General features: G+C 37.3%; 1 protein-coding gene across 2 annotated transcripts in view; it reads left to right on the forward strand.

Annotated features, from left to right (window-relative positions):
- LOC108712409 (teneurin-2) overlaps window positions 1–24,369 on the forward strand; it is a 1,104,728-nt gene that overhangs the window by 668,834 nt on the left and 411,525 nt on the right. For both annotated transcript variants that reach the window (XM_041588750.1, XM_041588751.1), the window contains one exon: window positions 14,884–15,130. In XM_041588750.1, the coding sequence (XP_041444684.1) occupies window positions 14,884–15,130 (247 nt within the window). The remainder of the gene's footprint in view (window positions 1–14,883; window positions 15,131–24,369) is intronic.

The following is a 24,369-nucleotide window of genomic DNA, read 5'->3' on the forward strand; positions in this document are numbered from 1 at the left end:
ACCAGTAAACCCACAAAGTAGTGTTGCTCCCCTGTCAAAAGAAACGCTGCATTTCTTTCCTTCTATTGTGTACACATGGGCTTCTGTATCAGACTTCCTGCCTTCACCTTAAACCTCATTGCCCTGGGCAAGAGCATGCTCAGTTTGCTCCTCTCCCCCCACCCCTCCCTTCTCTACTGTAATCTGAGCCCAGAGCAGGGAGAGACTCAGGCAGGAAGTGATGTCACACCACATTAATATTGCAGCTCCTATTCCAAACAAACAGAGAGTTTCTAGAGCTTTTTACTCAGGTATGGTAAAACATTCTACAGAATAAATATAGAATAAATATAGCATTCTAGCTTGCACTATTGCAGCTAATCTATTGGCAATAAAATGCCTCCGTAGCTTTCCTTCTCCTTTAAACCAGCCTTTTTTTTTTACGTTTTTTGAAGTCGAAGAAAAATCGTTCGATCGATTGCTGAAATCCTTCAAATCGAATGATTTTAATTTGACCGCAGGATACCCAAATTCGCTGAAAAAAACTTTTTCGAAGTCAAAGTATTTAAATTCGATGGTCGGATTTCGAAGTATATTTGACTTTGAAATTCGACCCTTGATAAATCGGCCCCTTAAATCATGTTGATATATTTATGTCGATTTCTTAATAAACAAGCTGCGGCCTTTTTCGTGTGGTCTGGAATGTTATCTTAAAGAAAGGGGGAGGAGCTTGGTGTTACTGGGAGGGGCTTATCATATTGACGCTGCCCTTGTCAAAAAAGAAATTCTCATATTTTTGCATGTAGACATCTCCTGTGTCTTCTAGATGGACCAATTCATGGACTCTAGGTCCCAGTCCACATTAAAGACCATACGCCACATACTCAGTCCCACTCTTGAACATTAGCAAGAACAAATTAATGTCTCTCATTTTTCAGAACTAAATCAAAAAATGTTTTATGCTACTGAAAATCCCAATTTTGTAGTCTGCTTTGTGCCAGTTAATAATTAACATTCTTGTCAATTTTCGTTGTGCAGTGAAGTGCAGTTGAAACGGGAGGCTGGCAACATATTTTCGAGACAGACAGACACACATATACCTGCACATGGCAAGACTGTAAATTAATCGGATTGGAAAAAGCCAAGATTAAAATGTTCTCATTGCAAAGATTCATAATGTAGATAAATGAGTATTCTTCTGACTGGGTTTCGCTTGTTATAACACACTCCACTCTAGAGGAAAGGGTCAATGAGCTTTGACAGGACTTTTTGTTTCCAAGGTACCTTTCCAAATGAAAATGAGACAGGCCAATAAAAAGTAGCCAGGAAAAACTCAGCAAGTAATTAAAGCTGTTTGCTGACTTGAACTCTGCACGTGCATTTCCAGATTTCATTCCCTTTCATTCTATTGTATTATTTATAGTCTGCTGAAAATGAGGTGGTCTAAGTATATATTTGTTTTATCACAGCATTTTAGACAATGTCAAAAATATCCATTTCCGATGATGGGGATACGAAATTAATAATAGCTAAGGAAATGGGACCAAACCTCAAATAAAAAGACTTTTCTGACTTGTAAAGCAAAAATTGTCTCGCTCTTGTGGAACCTGTCAGCATATCCCCAAATGCCAAATATTACATTTTTTTGTATTGCTTTTCCTTGCACACTACTACTTGCTGAGTATGTAAAGTCTAGTGCATAGAAATTGAGAAATTGTGTGCAAATATACACTGAATTTAAAAAATACAGGGTCCTGGAATTAGCACCTGGCTTGAGCAACTGTTACTACCATAGTCTAGTTAGCATGTTGGGTCCCTACTAGTGATGGGCGAATTTATTCGGCAGGCTTGAATTTGTGGCGAATTTTCGCCGACGAATAAATTCGCGAAACAGGCGTGAAAATTCGCCGGCATCAAAAAAATGGATGCTGGCGTCTGTTTTTTGGACCTGGCGCATTTTTGCCAAAAAAACGGATGCTGGCATCAAAAAAACGGACGCCGGTGTCAAAAACGGATGCTGGCAACAAAAACGAGACGCTGGCGTAGTTTCACTTATTTTTTCAGCGAAAATTCGCCCATCACTAGTCCCTACATTCAACTGCCCTGCACCTAATGAATTATGGGTTATATCCTGTGCACTGGTAACATGGAAGTAACTCCATATGTGCAATAGTTCTGTTAGAAAACCTAGGTACAAGTTGCCCCACATATTAATCTGACAGTGCTGGCTAGTATTTTCAAATGTTGGGGAAAATGCTGTATTGTGGGTATAAACATGGTAATTGGCAAACACTTATGGCACATATGGTAGCTGAGACCTATTGCTAAACACATTGCCCAGGCAAAGCATGCTTTTACAAAAACAACACTATAAATGTGAATAAATAGCCTCTTTGCTCTGCACTGTTGATCTGCCTTAAGTCAACACTTTGTCAGTAACAGAAGAAAAGAAATACTGCTTTCAAAGCAGGTGAATGTCCTTCCTTAGTTGTACTGGAAACAGGCAATTTAGCATAACTGTCTAAGAAGGGACACCTTGTTCTGTACCTAAACAAAACTCCTGTGCTTGTTTTCAAGGTTGTCCTTTCAACAATCAGGAACATGAAGATATCATAATAGCATTATTAAAGGGAAGCAGGTGTCAGAATAAAAATTGTTTATGTTAGGTTGAAAAGAATGCATAATATTGTGTAAAGTAATGTAGTAACAGGACAACATTATCTGCTGTCAAGACGCTACAGACCAAGAGGCTGGCTTACTGGCCTATATATGGACTACTGACCCTGGGCCTCACTTCTTGATGTGCTCCTCTATTGACATGACTCCCATTGAGAACAAAATCCTCCCTGATTGGAAAAGAAGAATACAAGCAGCTCATTGATCGACTTTGTTCAAAAATGATTCATTTCTGTAGACACCCTACCCTAATATCTAATGTATGTAGACAGGAAAAGTAAGGGAATTCCACAAATTCACATTTTGTGGAGCCCTTTTTATTACTAGTGGTTTTAGAAGTTTTTGAAACCACAATAAAACTCTATGGTGGAAATGTAATAAAATTTGCAAAGAGCAAAACATTGTGAATAAAAATTGGCCTGTCACAATGTAATATTCTTCATTAGGCTTTATTGCTTTCCGTATCTTAATTGCGAACCTTTAACACCTGCTCTGTAGTTTCATGAAATATTTTGTCGCAAAAAATTATTTGCGGTTGCAAAACACTGCGAACGTTTGCAAAAGCAATTTGGCCTCAAACTTTGCGAGGAAGTCATTGAGGGCTTTAATCGGTGAAAAATTGCACAAACATGGTTGCTAATTTGCCAAAGTTTTTTGCACTAGCGAAACATATTACATGCACCCTTATTTCTATAAAACCATGAACACCATGACAGCTATTAAAAGACACAAATATAAAATGACCAGAAAAAATTGCTGAACAAAGCGCGAAAAAACAAGTAAACCACTAAAACTTCACGTTTTTGGACAATACTAGTGGAAAAAAAAACAATTCACAGCCTGACCAATATCTGGTTAGCCCCAACAGATATTGTAACTGTTAGAATTGTGTTGGCCCTTCAGTTTTTGTTATTTTTTATTTTTCTGTTAAGTTAAGTAGCCTGATAGTACCTGTAAAAGTCTATTATATATTAAATTGTGTTTCCCATAAAATATAAATATTTGAGATTTATGCCTGTAGACAAGGCTTCAAGTGTACAAATTAGTTCTTTAAAAAAAAAGAGCCCTCGGATACCTGCTGTAGCTTTGCTTTCATTAAACATAATCATATTCAAAGAACTATTCATACTTTTGTCACCTCTGTGAACATAATGCAGAATGCTGTATTTTCACCTGTTGATTCCAATATATTTCAGAGGAAAGAGATTAGTAAACACTGCCGTCCCTTGGTTTTTTTCATCGGCCCTTTGCATATTGTCGTGTTTTCTAAAAACATTTAGTACACAACCCACACAGCAAATGAATGTTGACTACAGTCAAGAACCGATCAGGTTTAAGCTCTGGAGATGTGTCAGAGCTGCTTAGTATCTTCAAGGTTTTAACAATCACTAAAACAACACTAAGTCGGCTTCATGGATAATTAGAACACTTTTAGTATTGTTCAGGTATGGCAGAATATATCAAGGTCAAATGTATAAACTTTTCCTTCAGGTCAAAATCTCTTGCTGTGTAAATCGGAGAATATCAAATTACGTTTGCATTACTTTTCGTTATGCCTATGTGCCTGTTAAAAAAATGAATACATAGCGTCCAATTCATCATTTCATTCTAGTCCTTCTGTTTCAAAAGTTGTTTCTTAATCAGCTTAGTAAAAAGACATTTCCATAAACAGGGAGAAACTCTGATGATCACATAGAGGTTTTTTAAGGTATATACAGCTGCACCCTAAATTATTGAGCTTGTGCAGTGATTGCTATGCATAGGTTTCTGCATCATAATTCCATGCCTTGACAGTAAGGGGGTTACGTATTAAATCCGAATCAAAAAAACTTGTAAAATTCAAGTTTTTTTCACTATAAAGCTCAAATTTTCAGAGGGAAAAAAAAACTAGAATTTTTCGAGATTGACCAAATCCAAAAATACTCCATCTCCAAACTGTCAAGGTCCTGTAGACGTCAATGGCAGAGGTTCCATTACAAATTTGAAGATATCATGGTGTGCGCTGAGTGTTGTCTAAAGGTCAGTCCAAAAAAACTCGGGGGTTTCAGGCATAAAACATTTTTTTTTTTAAAAAAAAAAGCATATTTAATAGCAAAAAACCCACATTTTTTGAGTTTTTTGCAAACAGATTTAATGAAGGTTTTTTTTAATGATAAATAAGGTAAATCAGGTATGGGAGTTTGGTTGTGGTTTTTTTTTATTCAAATAATAAGATAAAATCGGATTTTAGTAAATAACCCCCTAAAACTGTAAAGCAAACTCATTATCCAAAAATTAAAGACAGGACACTACTGTTTGGTATTAAGATTACTGTTAAGATCACTGATACATAAATTCATGTATGGGATCTATCCAGATCAGGGGAGGGCCAAGCCAGCTGGGTCCCACAGTGGGGGGAAAAGATACAAACGTGGTATGTGCTGCCCCCCACCATTGTTGCAACCTAGTCACGTGTCTCTTTTGCCTACCCATAGTTTCAGCACTGATCAAAATAATAGTCCTTAAATCCATTAATATGTCAAAGGGATACTGACACCAGAAAAGAACCTTTTTTATAGCTTTTATAACTAGTGATGGGCGAATAAATTCGCCAGGTGCAAATTCTGCCGCTGGCGAATAAATTCATGAAATTGGCGAGAAAAAGTAAAAAAACTATTTTAATGCATGTCGGAAATTACGCTCTCGTCAAAACCGTTGCTCGTCAACATTATTCAGACACCCATTGACTTTAATGATGGCCTCAAAATTTGCATTTTGCACATTTTTCACCATTCGCAGTAATTCGTGAATTTTTCAGTGAAGCGAAATGGGACAAATTCGCCCATCACTAATTATAAGATTGTCTTTGAATGCTATTTATAATTTTGCCATAAACGTAGTAGGCTGATCCCTTTCTTACCTCTGTGTTTCTCTATAAGGGGGCTGCCATATTTGTGCAGCAGAAGTCTGTTAGCATTAGAAATTCTAACTGACAGGTTAAGGAGGGACAGTCAGGTTTAAGAACTTCAAGTAACAATTAGTGATGGGCGAATTTATTTGCAAGATGCGAATTTGTGCGATTCGCCGCCAGCGAATAAATTTGCAAAACCGCCGCAAAAATTCACTGGCGTCAAAATAAATGGACGCCGGCACATTTTTGCCAGCGAATTTGTGCCGAAACGCTGTTTCGTGCATTTCACTGGAAATTTGCTAATTTTTCTGCAAATCACCACAAATTCGCCCATCACTAGTAACAATTACCTGATTCACCTTACCTATAGGTAAGTTTGTATTTGTAACAAATTTATAACCAATTTGATGCCAGCGTCAATTCACGGCATCAAAATCGTCATTGTTGACAATTCTGACGCTGACGACAATTTGTTGCGCACCTAATTTGTTCAATTTCCTTAAAGTCAATGGCCGTGCGGTAAATTGACACCAGCGGCAAAATTGTCATCTGCTTCAAAAAAACATTGACTTCAATCTTGCAAATTTATTCGCTGGCGTCTCTAATGGGCTGATATATGTGGAGAATTACAATCTCTGTATTCTACAGTATGTATTCCAGATTTTGACATCAATAGAAAAAGCATATGCCCTTTCTATAAGGAATGCTTAATTCTTAATGCAAATACGACCATATCTTGATAAAGCAGATTGAGGAAAAAACACGGACCCTGATTTACTGCCGCAGAAGACTTTTATAGCAATTGCCTTTTTCCCTTAACAACCTGTATTTTCTCTCTTAAGTGCAGATTAGGTTTCTAAATCTTCTTTGTTTTGGAGAATTTGAAAAGCATGGGTGCCCTTGGGTCAAGTATTTCTTTTCTTGTATTGCCTTGGTATAAGAATGTAAGGCTAAACCCATTGTGTCAGTATAAACAGCATTTGATTTCTCCATCTGGAATAACAATCTGAAAAGCCAGATTAATCACTGCAGCCCGTATGTATTCCACATAAATGATGTGAGGTTACTCAAAGACGAGTAAACACAATTTTCTGCTACCAAACAAATAAATAAATAAGCCACAATACAAAAAAAGTCCTTTAAAAGAAAAGACATCTAACAAAGCATGATATTCTTTAAATGAAACTTTCCATTCAATGTTCTACTTGTTAGCAGAGAGCTGATCTGAACTGCATGTGCAGCTTTTCTACGGGCGCCATCTTCCAGCACTTCGGTATTATTCTGGTCTTCTTCTTTCCCTTCATCAATTCCCATCAATTTAGGTGCATGCACACTTTACAAAGAATATGAAGCGCGGAAGATGGCGCCCGTGAGCTCCGCTGTGCTGACTCTACATGAGCAGTCAGTATTTCTACAGGGAACACAATTCTGGTCAGTGGGGACTTTTGACCGTGGGCAGTTTAGTTCTCCTTTAAAAATACATTGTCATTAAATCAGACTTGTCTCTTCGAAATATGTCTTCCACATACTGATTCCCCCACCATCCTAATGGGCTACTCACTCACACAGTTTTTCTCCTAATTTTAATCCGCATCCAACATTTGTACGTTCCAACCAATCCAACTAGTCCATCAAGCAGCATCAAGCAATGAGGAACATGCCAATCTTTGGCTGCAGTGCTAACATATTTATACAAAAGAAAAAGATGGCGCCCGTGAGCTCCGCTGCGCTGACTTTGCATGAGCAGTCAGTATTTCTACAGGGGACACAATTCTAGCCAGTGGGGACTTTTGACCGTGGGGGGTTTAGTTCTCCTTTAAAAATACATTGTCATTAAATCAGACTTGTCTCTTCAAAATATGTCTTCCACACACTGATTCCCCCACCATCCTAATGGACACTCATTCATATTATTTCCTATGCTCCTGACAGGGGCCTATCGGCTCTCAGCAGGAGAAGTCCAGGAAGCTTAGGGGTTAAAGTCCAAGTTTGTGGTATCCAAAAAGGGGGCAGGCGTTAGCGTAGTCAATTTCCAGGCAAAAGTTCAAGGCAGGCAGAATAGAAGCAAAGTCCAAAGTTCAGGCAAGGTCAACGTCCAATAATCACAAGAATAATAATAATAGCACCCAGGAACGCCAAGGTAATGCAACCTATAATCGGGCATTAAACCAGTGACCTTGGCACTCTTTTATTTCGAATTTGGTGCCAAACTTGATGCCCGTGCTTCACTGTCCGCACGCCAGCGCTCCTGTGAAGAACTGAGCATATAACAGGAAACGGCAGATATTTGGTTTTTGTGCTGATATATTGAACAAATCTTACTCTTCATAAATATGTGTAATGAATTGCTCCTTCACTGCTTCTACACCAGAGGGGCATAATGCTAAACTCTTTCTTTCTAATGTATCCTAGAAATAGATCAACATATACATATTGTAGTTGATTATAGGCTTACTTTAGTGCAGTGCCCCACATCATCCAATCAGCCTAGCAATCGGTGAATGTAGGGGGTTTGTATTTCTGATTGCAGGTCAAAGACAAGTATAACCTGTTCATGCAATAAAGACTTTTCCTCCTTAAATAACCCATAATAAATATTTGTGAGAAATAAATACAAATAATAATAAAATACCAAGTCTTTAAACTTTTGTACCTTGTTTAAATAAGTGTGTCTAATCCTCCATTCTCAATGCAATAGTTTTCTTAGCATCAGATCCCAGCTGGTAATAAATAGCAAGAGGTCTGCTTTTAAAGCTTCCTGATTGGCACCAAACTGTTAACATTTATTTGTGCCCACGCATATATCAGTAGCAGTGGGGTTTTTTTCACCAGATGTTCAATATCCCACTAATGTAAAGGGAACGCTCACCTACTCACTCACACAGTTTTTCTCCTAATTTTAATCCGCATCCAACATTTGTACGTTCCAACCAATCCAACTAGTCCATCAAGCAGCATCAAGCAATGAGGAACAAGCCAATCTTTTATTGGCTGCAGTGCTAACATATTTATACAACTAGTGATTGTTTTCCATCCTGATGCTTAAAACATGCACACACAAAAAAAGTAAAATGCACGAACAAATCCTCACAGCTAGAATACCTTCTCCACAGGTAGAATAGCACTAATCTCAGGCCTCAAGCCAATTCTAGAATAATATAAGTGCTTGCTTTTGAAAAGAGTATAAGGAAGTATTACTACATTTATGCCTCAATCATTTTCCAAAGTATTGCACAGATATTTACTCACAAATTCAACTTTTTGTAGTTTGAGGGCAACGTTTTTGTTTTTTTGATTTTGTTTGTTATCTGACCAAACTCAACCAATAATACTTTGCATGGAAATGTATGTGAGATTTAGAGAAATACAACAATTACAATTCCTATTCTAAGATCTTTTAACCCAAATTAAAGGAGATCTAATGTAACTGAAATTAGGTTACAACCACATTTTACATACAGACTATTGATATAACTCTGTTATATCCGTGAATTCTGTTTTGGAGTATCAAACTTTTATAAAGAAAAATACATGTAATTGTTTTTAACAAACAAACAAGAATTCCAACATTTCCATTTAGATTTCTCTGCATTTTGCCATTGCAAATAAATTCGGGAAACTGCAGCGAAAATTGCCCGCATCGGAAAAAATTTGGTTGATCATCAGAATAGTCGCATGCATAAAAACTGTTGTGCGTCAAAATAATTCAGACGCCCATTGTCTTTAACGCATTTGGACATAATAGGCGTGTGTCAAATTGACGCGGGTGTCAAAATTTATGTTTCGCAAATTTTTAGCCTTTATACGAATTTCAATGAAATCCGTGAATTCTGTTTTCTGTGAACTAGCTGAGAGTTGGAGTACCAAACTTTTTTAAAGAAAAATACTGCAAAATACATGTAATTTTTTTTACCAAACAAACAAGAATTCCAACATTTCCATTTAGATTTTTCTGCATTTCTCTGTCGGCGGATAAATTCGGGAAATGGCAGCGAAAATTGCCTGCATCAAAAAAAATTTGGTTGATCATCAGAATAATCGCACACATAAAAACGGTTGCACGTCAAAATAATTCAGACGCCCATTGTCTTTAATGCATTTGGACATAATAGGCATGTGTCAAATTGATGCGGGTGTCAACATTTATGTTTCGCAAATTTTTAGTCATTTCACGAATTTCGATGGAATTTCGATGGAATTCACCCATTACAAAGAGTGCAAAGGGCAGTGTCTGACTGGACCGGGCCAGACCCAGTCGTGGAAGCTAGAAGCAGTTTCCGACCTCCCTCCGGAGGCCGGAAGAGGGTTGCAGCTCGGGGGGCCAAAGTGCACTTTGCGTCTGGAATGGGGGGGCCAGTCCACATTGGGCCATCATTTATTAAATATTTTAGTTTTTCAACAAAAAAGGCAAAATAGTAAGTTATTTCTCAAATATTAAAATTAGTGAATATACTTGTTTGGGACCTTATCCTTTATATTTGGCATGTCACTTTTTCTAGAAAAATTAAACTTTTCAAAATATCAAGTACTTTAAAAAAACAATGTTAACTCCACACTAAAAGGAAAGAAAAATCATAACCCATCTAAGAACAAAACAGCATTAAGTATTTGAATGCATCAGTCAAAACCAGCAGCCGCAATGTACCTCATTTTTCAGCAACACTCTGTGACACTCAGAGACACAATATTTCATAATACAATACTTAATTTGCATTGTTTCCCCATCAAGAGACGCATGTTAGCATTTCTCGGCTACGAGCAGCACACAGAACGTGAAAACTGGTAATAAATATAATCTGATTTTACAAACGTTCTACACATTAAGTATTAGAATGTCCTAATCATCCGCAAAAACAGCAATATGTCAGCGCGGCCTGAGGCATCTGATATTTCAGTACAAATGGAGAAATGTTGGGGCAGTGGAACAAATATCTTAGATACCCATATTATGTTTTTTGTTTTATGGTTTCCTTCCTGTCATAAATTCCACTTATGTATTATTTACCCTTTTACTGCTTGGGGGTTTGCAATGCATTTTGGAGCAATGAGTTGTGCCCTTTATGTCACTAAAGCTGGGAATGGAGGCAATCATACCTAGGAAAAACACAGTGAAATAGATTTGGTTTGATTGATGCTAAATAAACAGAGAGAGAGAGAGAGAGAGAGTGACCGGAGGGGAAGAAATTGGGAAAACAACTGGGAACTGTCATCTTTCAGCTCACGTGCCCCTAATTGCTGGAAAAGCTTTGGATATTGTTGAATTATTTAAAAAAAAAAAAAATCACCTTATAAAAAATATGTTGAAATGAACACATTGAAAATCAATCAGAAGAAATTATGTGAACTGTAATAATGTTTCCCCCGTGAGGTTTGTAGAGCTTTATTAATGAAGATGAAGGTCATTGTCAAGGCAAGGCAGGAAAGTGACATATTTTAATGCTTTGATTAGTATTCTACTGTGTATGCCCCTCTGTTCTAGACTATATCTTGCAGCATTCTCCAACATCAGTACAGAAAAGGTGTAGGTGAATAATGTAAAATATAATACAAATACACTGAATCCGGCCAAACAAGCTCTTCCTTTGTAGTAATATTTGAAGCTGATGGACAATTTGAATGAATTCTGGTCCTAAAAAGAATTTAAAAAAAGAAAAGCCTACTGTTTTTTTTTTGTATTCATTTTATTAATTTGCCAATTGGGAAAAGCCATCAGATCTGTGCCGATGAGGCCAATCTTGACAAGTATCCAGCCAATTAGCCCAAGGGTCAATGCTTTGTGACCAGGTAGGGTTAGCCGGTGAGCCATATTTTAATATTATTTTTACACAAAAACTGTAATTGTACTAGAGTTATTTTTAAGGGGATTAAACATGGAGATCTCTGTGTGCTAATGGTGAATGCCAAACCAGTTTGCACATTTAATAGAGAACTCTATTGCCCATTGCTGCTGTGACATGTAATAGGTGGGCTCAAGCAATGCAGAGGGGTTTAGTAATTAAGTACAGTAGGTGGCAAATAGTGGTTACTACAAGCTGTATAGGAGAAGGACAGTAGACTATACTGGTACCTTTGGAACCTTATCTAGCAATGGTAGAAACATGTGTTCTTGGAAAGGTGACTTGTGTGAATAGTAAAAGGTGACACATATTGATATTAATATGATATTGGTTGAACATTTTAGATTGGAGGGACCATCTGCCAAGGAAATCATCATTAGCAATCAATTAGTTTATTTATATTGGCTGTTTAATGAAAGTATAATGATAATGTGATAGAGAATATTCATTATTATGTTACAGTAGCTAAGCCATGTGGCCTTTTTAAAATGTCACTCACTCTTAGGGGCAGATTTATGAAGATTCGCTGTTCTTATTTGGGCAAAAAAATCAAGTGAGTTTAGAATCTTCTTAAAGATGGTCTTTAGTGTCTAATTTTTATTTTGCTGACTGGTATGGTAATCTTCTAGCCATTTTGACTTTATAAGGGCTTAGAGTAGATCATGGGTTTTGAATAGACAATAACAAGATTTCTTTTAATTTGGATAAATAATTTAGATGTTTAATATTTTTCAAGCAAATTGCTACTGCAATGATATTAAGTGGCTTTTGGGTAGAGTTGGTAGTTATTCAAGTCTGTGTGTATTAGTACATCTCAAATGACCTTTATCATCACTGGCCAGCTTCCCAGAATTTTATTTTGGCCCATTCTTAACTGAAATGATATTTATTTTAGCAATTTATTACTTAGTATATTTAATTATTCCTGACCGAGGAGCAATTGGTTAAGGCTAGGGTTCTCTGTTTTCATAATTTTATGTATAATTATTTGTTCCAATTCCTACTAGATTTTGAAGTAAGGAAAAGGTTTATGTTTATACTAAAAGCTTTATTTAATATCAGATTCACTAACCTTGTTAAATATGGGTGATAGTGCCATGAGAAAAAGTAAACACTTCACAAAAAAACAAGGCTTAGACAGGACATGATGACTCTAGAAATATGTAACACTGGCATCACTGACACACAGTAACATCCGGGATTATAAGGGATCTAACATCTAGGTATAATATATGTAGGCTGGGCAGCCCACATAAATACCAGTAGCAGCAGACTTTTCCAAATTTCAAGCATTTATTGTCCTCACAGCACACCAAATCTTGTAGGCTGTCATCAATTCAGGCAGCATATGTGTCCTAATTTCTCAGCATTACCACCTTGAGGCCATTTTTGTTCCACAGGCTCGTTGGGATCTCACTATCCCCACCGGCACCTCAACAACCTGACACTACTCATTGATGTCCCTGTCACGATCGGCACCATAAATCTAGAACCAATGCTAAGCACCCTGGTCTCGGCTCTTGCTTCTGCCTCAAACAGCCGCCTATTACCTCGGGAGGAGCCCTTGGCTAATCGGATGCTGCCAGGTCTTATTAAGAGAGGTTCCAAACTAAGGGTTCTGGATGAGCAAAGAGGCATGAAATTAAAGCAAAGTCTTTGGGCAGAAGGTCACAGTACAAGGCGTAGACAGAAAGCATAGTCACATCAGGCTGGGTCAGTGCAGGCAGTATTCAATTGGAGTCAGACAAGCAAGGGTCAAAGCCAGGGTATCAATCAAGAAGAGTCAAGACAGGCACGGGTCGGATTACAGAGAATAGAATAGTCGGTTACCAGGCAGGGGTCAGAATCATAGAAGACAGCAGAATCAAGACAGTCAGGGGTCACAACACGAATCAGATCACAGACAGGATACAGAATAGCTCCCAGGAACTCACTTAGGTGAACCTATAACGGGCAAAGATCTACAGCCTGAATGCGCCTTTTAAAGCATTTGAATTTCGCGCCATTGCGCGCTGATGTCACACGCCAGCTCAAATGCGCCTATAAAAGGAGGAGATGCGCGCTGCGCACGCCCTAAGTCGAGCAGCACTAAGAAGAGGTTAGGCAGCGTGCGTCCCTGCCACTGGACCACCAGGGAGGTGAACTGTTACAGTCCCCTTGTCATTCCAGACAGGAACTTTCATGATGGCCATGGCCTGTGGTCCCACTTTAACAGTTACTTTTCCTAACTATCACTCTACCCCTAACTGATGGAGTATCCACCAGAAGGCTGCTTCCACTAAACTCCTGGTTGGGGATTTAGCTGCCCTTTCTAGACCTTGCTTGTGCACCCAGTACACATTATAACATGTACTAACTATCACTGGCTGTACCTGTCACTTGTTCTTCAGGGCTGGGCTTCTTTCCTCCAGCCGGCCTTCTTTACTGGACCATGCCCACCTACAAACTCCTCCTCCTGCCGCTACCTTATCATTTATACTTACTTGGTCTCTTATTCCCCCTGGTGGCTGGGGTAAAAATTACACTAAATTAACAATAACCTTCTGCCTTCTAGTGACCAAATTTCCACACTAAACATTTCCCAAAACTCGACACTACATTCATACATAAAAGCAGCCACTTACATTCTTACACAGTCCACATTGCACTTTCTTCACACACCTTATATCTATTTGATGCAAGAACAGTTTCTCATTGCCCATTATCTTTGGGTGGGGCTAGGGGTTAAGAGATCAAGACAGTAGAAATCTCATGTCAATAAGTGACAGAAATTATTTCTCTGAACTCTGTGCAGTCTTATATGTATTGTATATATCTATAGGTTTACTGCAATGTTCCTTATTTAGTCTGTGGTTTTTACTTTTGACTTTCTACATGACACCTCTGTGCAATATAAGGACAGGATTAAATCACCAAATTACCCACAATCTTGAATAGAACAATGTTTGTTTTTAAGGGAAATGTGTAACAAGGGAAGGGCAAAGGTTGAGACTGAAGTAGCTACAAATAAGCAGGGTTATATATGAAAACAGCATAACACAGAAACTGAAAAAGAACAAGGAAGCAGAATATAATGTTTAAAATGAAGAAGGAATTAAGTATTAAAAGGTGATTTTGGGAGGAAACGTGTGGAAAAGTAGGTGAGAGAAAATAAAGCAGAAAATATGTGGGGTGGATGTCTAGTAAATCAAAAAAACGACAGAGAGTCAGTAGGAAAATGTCAAGAAGGGAATAGCGGATGACAAAGGGAAGGGTATGGCAAGGAAAGTGCTGTCAGTGCTTAGTGGGCCCAACTATATGTTGTTCAACAAAGGAAATACTGAGCAAAACAATTTGAAAACTGTCCTGTTGAGGTGATATAATCTAGAGCAAAATCCTTTACTGTGAACCTACTTGCTTAGTATTTTTTCTTTGGCAGGTTTCTTGTTATTGCTGTTTATGATATACACAATGGCATACAAATCCTATTTATATATTCATATCATCTTTCTCTTTTTCCAGGTCCAACAAACCACCACAGTCAGTCAACACTGAGACCTCCTCTTCCGCCACCACACAATCACACACTGTCTCACACACTGTCTCATCACCATTCATCGGCCAACTCCCTAAATAAAAATTCACTGACTAACAGAAGAAATCAGATCCATGCACCAGCTCCAGCTCCAAACGATCTGGCCACAACTCCAGAATCTGTTCAGCTTCAGGACAGCTGGGTCCTTAACAGCAATGTGCCACTTGAAACAAGGTATTGTTTTCATTTTTTAAAGGACGAGTTAAGATACAGTATACTATTTTTTACATACAGACAAAAAGGAAATGTAATAGCTTTGTTAGCTTTAAATACAATAATAGTTTTCAGAATGTTGTGGGATCTCTTATGCTTACTTTTAATTCCAAAACTGATGAAGATTTTGAATTATTGGTTTTATATCATTGTGGTGAGTTTTCCTACTATCCCTATCATAAAATGAACCTGCCCTTGTTTCTAATATCAAGAGAGACCCCTGTGTCCTCTAGAAGAATTTATTTGTGAATAAGGTTTCAGATAGTTTATTATATAGTGGTGTTACGGACACAATGTTCATTATACAGTACATAGTAATAATAATCCTACTGGATCCCTTTATATATATTTAATTAAAACCTTCTAAACCCTTTATTTATCAGCTGACTCGATCTTTTCCAGACCTTAAATGCCTTAATATCACTTTAAGTACTGGGACAATTCACTAAAATGCACTATGTATTCTAGTTGAAACCTTACAAGTGCTTTGTAAAAGAGAAGAATCACTTTAACCCCCTTTTTCAGACAGGTCAAAACTCGCTGGCCCTTGCTCACTTACCTGGGTTTTAGAATAAAAATCTCTTTTGTAGGGTTTTTCAAATGTCTATTATATATATATATATATTTTTACAGTATTGTACACTCTCTTCTGTAACTGTATACGACTCTAATTAATTGTTTTAATTTTTGAAGCCACGGATTCCTGTGAGTAGGGTTGCCACTTGGCCGGTATTTTGTAAAAATGATGGTTGATCCCAATGTTATTAATAGGGAAAAAAGATAAATATATAGGAAGGCCGGTATTTTTTTCCGGAAAAGGTGGCAACCCTACCTGCGAGAGAGAGAGAGAGAGAGACAGAGAGAATGAGAGCAATAGATAGTACATATAGTACATTTATATGTATTTAGCCATACAGTATGTTTTTAATTTTTTTTAAATCATTGTTTAGATGTTATATTTTAAGAAGGAAAACCTCCCACATATTTGATGCACAAATCAATAAATTCAGTTACAATACATGTGTGCATTTAGTACCAGAATAAATGCAGCTTATTGTTCCCATAGCGAATTCCATCCTAGTAATGAATACAGGGAAAAGAAGAGTAAATAACAGGTCCTCCACAAGATTGATAGTTTATAACTAGATGATCTCTAAAGTGCCAAATATGTCATTAAACTGTATATCTGTTTATAGCAAAATGCTACTTAAAACCTTTCAAACCTTTTTTTTTTATATATAAATAAATAAATAAAAATACAGAGGCTGTCAATAACCTGCAGTAGCCATGTAATGTTTTACTAGTACATTGATTTTTACGGTTTGTGATTTATTACCCCACATATCTTGCATGGCATTTGTTTTTAAGCACAAAGTGATGCAAGCTGCTTTGTACAATAATCGTAACACAAAACAGACATGGCAAGGCAGTTGATGAGATCTTTACTAGCTTGCTTATCATGTAGTTAGTGTTCAGAACGCAAGAGTAAAATCAATGGTAAAATTAAGGAGGAGTAATAGTGGTTGGCACTGCAGCTTGAACATGATTTCCCAATCTGGATACAATTGCTGGAAATTCAGCAATTGTCGGTAAAAAATTCAATTGATGCAAATTGCACCTTGGACTTGTTTGGTCAATAAGCCTTCTAGTTTCCTTAATACCTTCTGTACATATTTTAACAGCCTGATGTCTTAGAGAAAAAGCTTTAATCTTTAATCTTAAAGGGGTCCTCCAACCATGAATACTTTCATAGTGAAAGAAAATATAATTCTAAACAACTTTCCAATATACAGTATGTTAATTAAACATTCTCATGGTTTTAAAGTTATTTTGTAAATTGCTATTAAAACCGTTATTTGTCTGAAAAAAAGGCTTACAAGCGAGCTGATTACCAACCAGTCCTGGGAAAGAACTGACTCTTGCTATTTTGTTTTATAAGGAAAAAATAATCCCCTTTTTGACATGAGTTCAATTCAGTTCGCTTCAGTGGGGCAGTTAGGCTTATGTAGAAAAGGTGTATAAATGCTATCTGAACTTTCAAAAAATAATAAATTTATATTTTTCACAGAATCACCTGATTCAACAGTGGGCAAGGATAGCATCTTATATTTTTCTGTTGTGAAGTGATGGATCCTGGAACTGAATGTCCCTCTTCTTTCCAGTGCATAACCCACTATGGAAAACAGAAGGACTTCAAGTTCCATATCCAATCATTTTATAGTAGAATAAGGTGAGAGAGGGATTGGATTGGCCTAAGGGGAGTTAACTAAATAACTAGGCTTCTTTTAAATCTGTGAACAAAAATATGCCTTAAAAAATGGTTATATTTATTTTTGTAAGTTTAAATGAGCTCATGTCATAAAGGGGGTACATTGTCCCGTCAAAGACCCAGAGAACAGAAAGGGGTAAACAAACACTTCTTGCTTTTTACATTCATTTATAATGTTGAAACCACTGATCACTGAACATTTTAAGCTATAGATGATGGATAACCAGGAGATAATAAAAGAAAAAGATTACTTAAGACAATTCCAGATATTTGGAAATTTGCTTTCAGTTCTCAGCAAATGCAAAATACTCCATTAGCAATATATTGTTTGGTTTTTCTAGTGAATTCAATAATGATGCATTTTATAGAGTATGTTAATGAGCTGCAGTTGTCCAGAATTTACAGAGCTGCTAGGGCCCTAGAGTTGTCGAAAAAAATCATAATTTCACTCCTGTAAATGTAATTATTTTTATTTTATTGTTGAAAGATAAAAGACAGCAATCCAGGAACAGTGGGTTTTTATGAAGTGGGATTTAATTATGCATGCGTGAACAATAGATGTCTTAAAACAATAAATTAATTCAGAAAACTTGATCTTATTTATATTAAAATCCTCAATAAGAGTATTTCTTCCTACACTTCACTTGACTTTTACTAAGGGTTCTATTTATCCAGCTATTTATCATCTTGTAATTTTCTGTTGATTTCATAATATTTCACCATGTTTTTCCCAGATTATCATGTAAGTGTAATATAATTTAAAGGGATAAATTCAGCTTTTTTGTGTGCTATAGATGGACCTATACTAAACCTTTCTCTATTTAGTCATCATTGTTTATTGTGATTCAAACTTTTGGTCATGCTTTGGCTTAAAGTAATGTTCCCAAATAAAGAAACCGTTTAAACTGTAATACCAAACAGCAAATTTCAATTAATCGCCAATTTGATCTTTAGAGATGTCAAAAGACTGATTTATTTTATTTGTTAAAGTTTCCTAACTGTTGCTGACTCATTAATCACAGAACATGGTTACTACTAAATCACTTGAAAATTCAGTGCCATGTCTAATGAATGCATTTTGAATTTAATTACAATTAGTGCAGCCCCTTTTGTGGGATTACCTAGAGGTGTCCCTGAATTTTTAAGTGATCTAGCAATTATATCCTAGAAGATAGATTTTTGAAGATATCTTTGATGGCTTTGAGAAGTCCAAAGCCATTCTGCACTTCGCAGTGTTAGTGTTTTGCATTGCTGTCTCTTCTATGGATTCTAACTCCCCATTGTGCATCACATGTGGGGAGAAAAGATGTGAAATATTCTTTAACACTCAGTAATGAAAATTATTGTTACATCTTCAATTTTTTTAATCAAGCAGAACCACTCTTTAAAATATATCAGACATAAAATAAACCAGCATCTTAGACTGCCACCCAGATCCAGAACTTTGGACTTCTTTAGGTGGTGGGGCAGCACTACAGTTTATAAAGCACTACTGTAGTACTGAAGTATGGCCAAATGTTTTTACAGATAAGAGTATATTGAAGACTACATGAGTCAATTGAAGCTTGAACATGTGTTTTTTTATTTTTATTAATCAATAAAAAAAGCCATTATTTGCCTGTGCCATATCTATAGTAAAGGTTGTCACCTAGTTGACAACTTGAGTTGGTAAACATTCCTTCCTGGCAAAAAATCTGATTGTTATAGCTTTTCTCTAACTTTCCATAACATTAGCCAAATATTGCCCATCATCTCACACATTTTCCTAGTGACCTATCGCACACCTGACCATATTCACTTGTGTAGCTAAGGCACCATAATCCTTAAAATCTAAAAAACTGTTATTATAATAATAATATATAATATTATAGATAACACGAAGGGGCCGATTCACTAAGGGTCAAATATCGAGGGTTAATTAACCCTCGATATTCGACTAGGATTTAACGCAGATAGTTCGAACGAACGATCGAAGGATAATTCCTTCGATCGAACGATAAAATCCTTCGAATCGAATATCCTTCGATCAAAAAAAGTTAGCCAAGCCTATGGGGACCTTCCCTATAGACTAACATTGACTTCGGTAGCTTTTAGATGGCGAACTAGGGGGTCGAAGTTTTTTTTAAAGAGACAGTACTTTGACTATCGAATGGTCGAATAGTCGAACGATTTTTAGTTTGAATCCTTCGATTTAAAGTCGTAGTCGAAGGTTGAAGTAGCCGATTCGATGGTCTTTTTACCTTCACTCCAAGTTAGTGAATCGGCCCCTAAGGAGCCCTTTATGCCCTTTATGTCCAGTATGAAAGGAATTCTAGATTGGCTTAAAATGAACAGTACATAATATGGACCTTGACTGGGTCCTATGTGAGCATATGGAAAACCTAAAAAAAAATGCATAATGGAAACAATTAACCCTTGGCTCACATGCCATTTATTTGAATGGTTTAAACATGTAAAAGTATGAACCTACTCATCTGCCAGTGGTAGCAAAAACTTATATTAAGCACCACTGTACGGTGCTCGTAATAAAAACAATATTTTGCAGCAACAACAAAAAAAACCCACTTCAAGCCAAGCAGGTCTTGAGAGCTATTGGCAAATAAAAGATGCAGTACAACAACCAACAATATTACAGTGTGACATGCTAATTTATATTCTTAATTTTTTGATTGTTTGTTCTGTTTATGACTTTTAAAACATTCTGCCATTCTGTGCATAATTTGGCACTACTCATGCAATGCTGCCGTAAGCTCTTCCTGGTATGCAAAATCCTTCATCTAGCTCTCTCTGCACAGAAAATGATGTTATTCTGGCTGCTCTGCTTCCCAGTTTTTGCTTATTAAAAATATACTACTTTTTACCTGATTTGGAGCTCTGTAATGACACTGTGAGAACTCACCCTGGTGGTTTAGTGGGGGTGCGAAGGGGACGCCCATTGCACCCACAGGGGAGCGGCCACAGCGTTTTGTTTTTTCATCGCTGAAGCGCACACCGAAGGATTGCCACGCTGCTCGCTTCTGGGTTTTCTAGTTGCCCAATGTAAAGGTTTTTTCCGTGTTCCTGGCTGTATTCCTGGCTGTATTCTAGTTTAACTGCCTGTCTGAATTCCTGTGTATTGACCCTTGCCTGCCGGACCTTGTATTTCTTTCTGCCTGTACTGACCCTGCCTGGCTTGACGACTCTCCTGATTCCGTGTTGGTACCGTGTTTGATTCTGCTCTTTGTATGACCTTGGCCTGTGACTCCAACCTTATTCCGGACAATTCCTTTGGTACCGCATTGTCCATGTGGTTTGACCCAGCCCGGTCTGCTCTGTTGTCTTATCCAAATACGTTCGGTCCCTGTGCTTGCCCAGAACTATCTCCCTGGTTCTCCCGCAATAAGACCCATCTGCAGTAGCGGAGGGCTCCATCCAAAGCCAAAGGTGGCAGCCGCAGGCAGAAGGGTGGGCCGAGACAGGAACATCGGAGTTAGTTCTGGGTTTTGGGATACCGATTGTTATAGACTAGTGATGGGCGAATTTGCACCATTTCGCTTCGCTGAAATATCGCGTCTCGTTTTTTCGGAAAAAAATTCTTTGACGCCGGCGAATTTTTGCCGCAAATTTTCGTGGGCGTTTCGCGAATTTATTCGCTGGTGGCGAATCGTGCGAATTCGCGCCTGGTGAATAAATTCGCCCATCACTATTATAGACACTTTGAATACTACCACCAGCACCAGATGAAAAAATATATGTATCTATCAGTATTTCTTTGTAAACAAATAAGCTATCATACAGTGAGGCAACAGGGGGCTTAATCAGACTATATTGTAGACTCAACCGGTTGAAAATGATTTCCTTTATAATGCTGTGGAATTGCATACATAGCTGTTAGTGATGGACGAATTTCTCCCGTTTTGGTTCCCGAGAAATTTGCGAAACGGCTGAAAGTTTGCGAAACTCTAATTTAGGCGCCCATGTAAATTTTGATGACTGCACCAATTCGCACCAATTCGCACCAATTTTGACGCCAGCGTTAAAGTCAATGGGCGTCCGAATAGTCTTGACATGTGAGGGTTTTGACGCGATAAATTTTTCTGACTTCCAAACTTTTTGGATGCCAGTGAATTTTCAACGGCTTTTCAACAGGAGCTTTGGGAATCTATTCGCCGGTGGCTAAATGCAAATTTGCACCTGTCGAATTTATTCGCCCATCACTAATAGATGCCTTTTGACCTTAAGGTTGGTCACTTGGTGCAACATGTGCTTGATTAACAGCATGTATTAAGAGTCACATATTCCAGCACTTAACTGGAATACACCCCCCTTTGTAGTTCCTGTAACGAGCCTAAAAATCAACAGATGTAAATGTAATCCTATGGGGCTGTTTTACCTTTCTACATAAACATGGTTCTAGCAATGATTTATCATTATGTGGTTTACCAATGGCATATCACAGGACAGTGTGTAATAGATTTATTTTTATTTGGAAAGGGTATGATCACATATGCAAACTGAGTGACAAGAAGGGATATGGTGAGCCAAATACCTGGATAAAGTTTGCTCCATCTGTAACATAGCAACAACAGACAAACACAAGACCCAATTAAACATTCACCCAGTTGAGGCACAGAAAGAGACATGGGACAAAACATACATTCCTTGCATTTCCAGCATGCTGGGGTCAATAGCCTTCAAAACTTTAAGCAGGCATATGACATGATAAACCTCAGGAACCATGTCAAAAATGTTTTTTTTTAGTGTTACTGTTCTTTTAAGCAGACTTTGAAAGCCCACTATACAATTCCACTAATCTTTAATAAGTAGTGATGGACGAATAAATTCGGCAGGTGCGAATTTGCGGCAAATTTCCATGTTTCGACACCAGCGAATAAATTTGTGATACTGCCGAGAAAATTTGCAGGCGAATTTTGGACGCGCGCCGGAAAAGTCGAACGCGACAAAACCGTCGCGAGTCAACATTATTTGGACGCCCATTGACTTTAACGCCAGCATCAAAATTTTGACGTGATCTTCAGAATTTACGCGGGCGTCAAGATTTGCGTTTCAGAATTTTTTTGCCATTTTGGAATTTCGCAGGAAATTTGCGTTTTTTTTTAGCAAAGCAAATTCGCCCATCAATATTAGTAAGTTGTAGTTAATGTTATGTCTAATTCCTTCTTGGCTATGTACACACTTTTTGTGTAAGTGCACACAAGTGCCCAGTTTAGAGGGAACATTGGTTGATGTATATAGAATACATATAAAGGTATGGGACCTGTTATCCAGAATGCTCAGGACCGGGGGTTTTCCGGATAACAGATCTTTCCGTAATTTGGGTCTTCATGCCTTAAGTCTACTAGAAATTCATTTAAACATTAAATTAACCCAAAAGGCTGGTTTTGCTTCCAATAAGCATTAATGATATCTTAGTTTGGATCAAGTACAAGCTACTGTTTTATTATTACGGAGAAAAAGGAAATCATTTTTAAAAATTTGGATTATTTGGATAAAATGGAGTCTATGGGAGGCAGCCATTCCATAATTCAGAGCTTTCTGGATATTGGGTTTCCGGATAAGGGATCCTATACCTGTATTATACTTTTTGTTATAATTGCATCTGTTAAGTGACATTTTAGTATCTGGAATCCTGCAGCTATCTCATAATTATATGTTTTTGGGTATGAACACTGAGGTTTCTTAACATTCCTATATTGTACATGAGTCTTGTTAATTATTGTCTAAAATATGTAATTACCACAACTGAAACAAGCTTGTGATGCAATGGAAATCTCTAACTTTTCCAAATATTCTCAAGCCAAATGCTCTTAGACACAATTCGCGGGGTCAGATTGGAATACAATCATTCAAGCCGGAATTGAAACCAGTGGGACAGGCAATAAAACACAGAATGGGTTCTGAAATAATTGATTTGCTAATCAATGCTGCAACCTGATGAGAATTTCTAATTTGAAATGGTTCTAAAAAGGCATGGCTTGACATCCACAAACATGCATTATAGCCCAGCTAATAGTACGGTAACATTTATTATTTTTTGTTGTTTTATTTTTTTACTGTGTACATCACAATTTTAATTCCATCATTCCCATTTGTAACACTTTTCTAAAACTCTGTTATGTCAGAAAAAAGGGTCCAAAAAAGCATTTGGATTTACAGATTTAGGAACCTGCTTTTGGTACAGGTATGGGACCTGTTATCCAGAATGCTCGGTGCCTGTGGATGTCCACATAATGGATCTTTCCATAATTTGGATCTTCATACCTTAAGCCTACTAGAAAATCCTGTAAACATTAAATAAACCCAATAGGCTGGTTTTGCTTCCAATAAGGATTAATTATATCCAGTGGCGTAACTAGATATCACTGGGCCCCACAGAAAATTATTATTCAGGCCCCCAAAATGTCTAGAAGTTGGACTGTTTTACCAATATTTATTGAAATTGCATATGAATTAGGGTCTCCTGGGGCCCCCATACCTCCTGGGCCCCCCTGCAGCCACAGGGTCTGCTGCATTTGTATTTACGCCCCATATTATTTCTTAGTTTGGATCAAATACAAGGTACTGTTTTATTATTACAGAGAAAAAGAAAATCAGTTTGATTATTTGATTATAATGGAGTCTATGAGAGACGACCTTTCCGTAATTCAGAGCTTTCTGGATAAAGGGTTTCCAGATCCCATACCTGTATTTAAAACTGGATATGTGTTACTTGTGAAACTTAGGGGCAAACTTTTTGGGGGAAAAAATTTATTTAAATAAATGCGTTTGTGTGAAAAACTCAAATACAATTAGATTCAAGTTTGCGTGTTGAGACTATTCACCCAAACTGAAAAAATTTAAATTTTTTAATACATTCCGATTGGTCGTTTTTTTTCTTGAATTTCGAGTTTATGGAAGGTTTTCATAAACTCCCATAAACTCTAAGGGCAAG

The sequence above is a fragment of the Xenopus laevis genome, chromosome 3S (genome assembly GCF_017654675.1).
Source record: "Xenopus laevis strain J_2021 chromosome 3S, Xenopus_laevis_v10.1, whole genome shotgun sequence".
Classification (NCBI taxonomy): Eukaryota; Metazoa; Chordata; class Amphibia; order Anura; family Pipidae; genus Xenopus; species Xenopus laevis.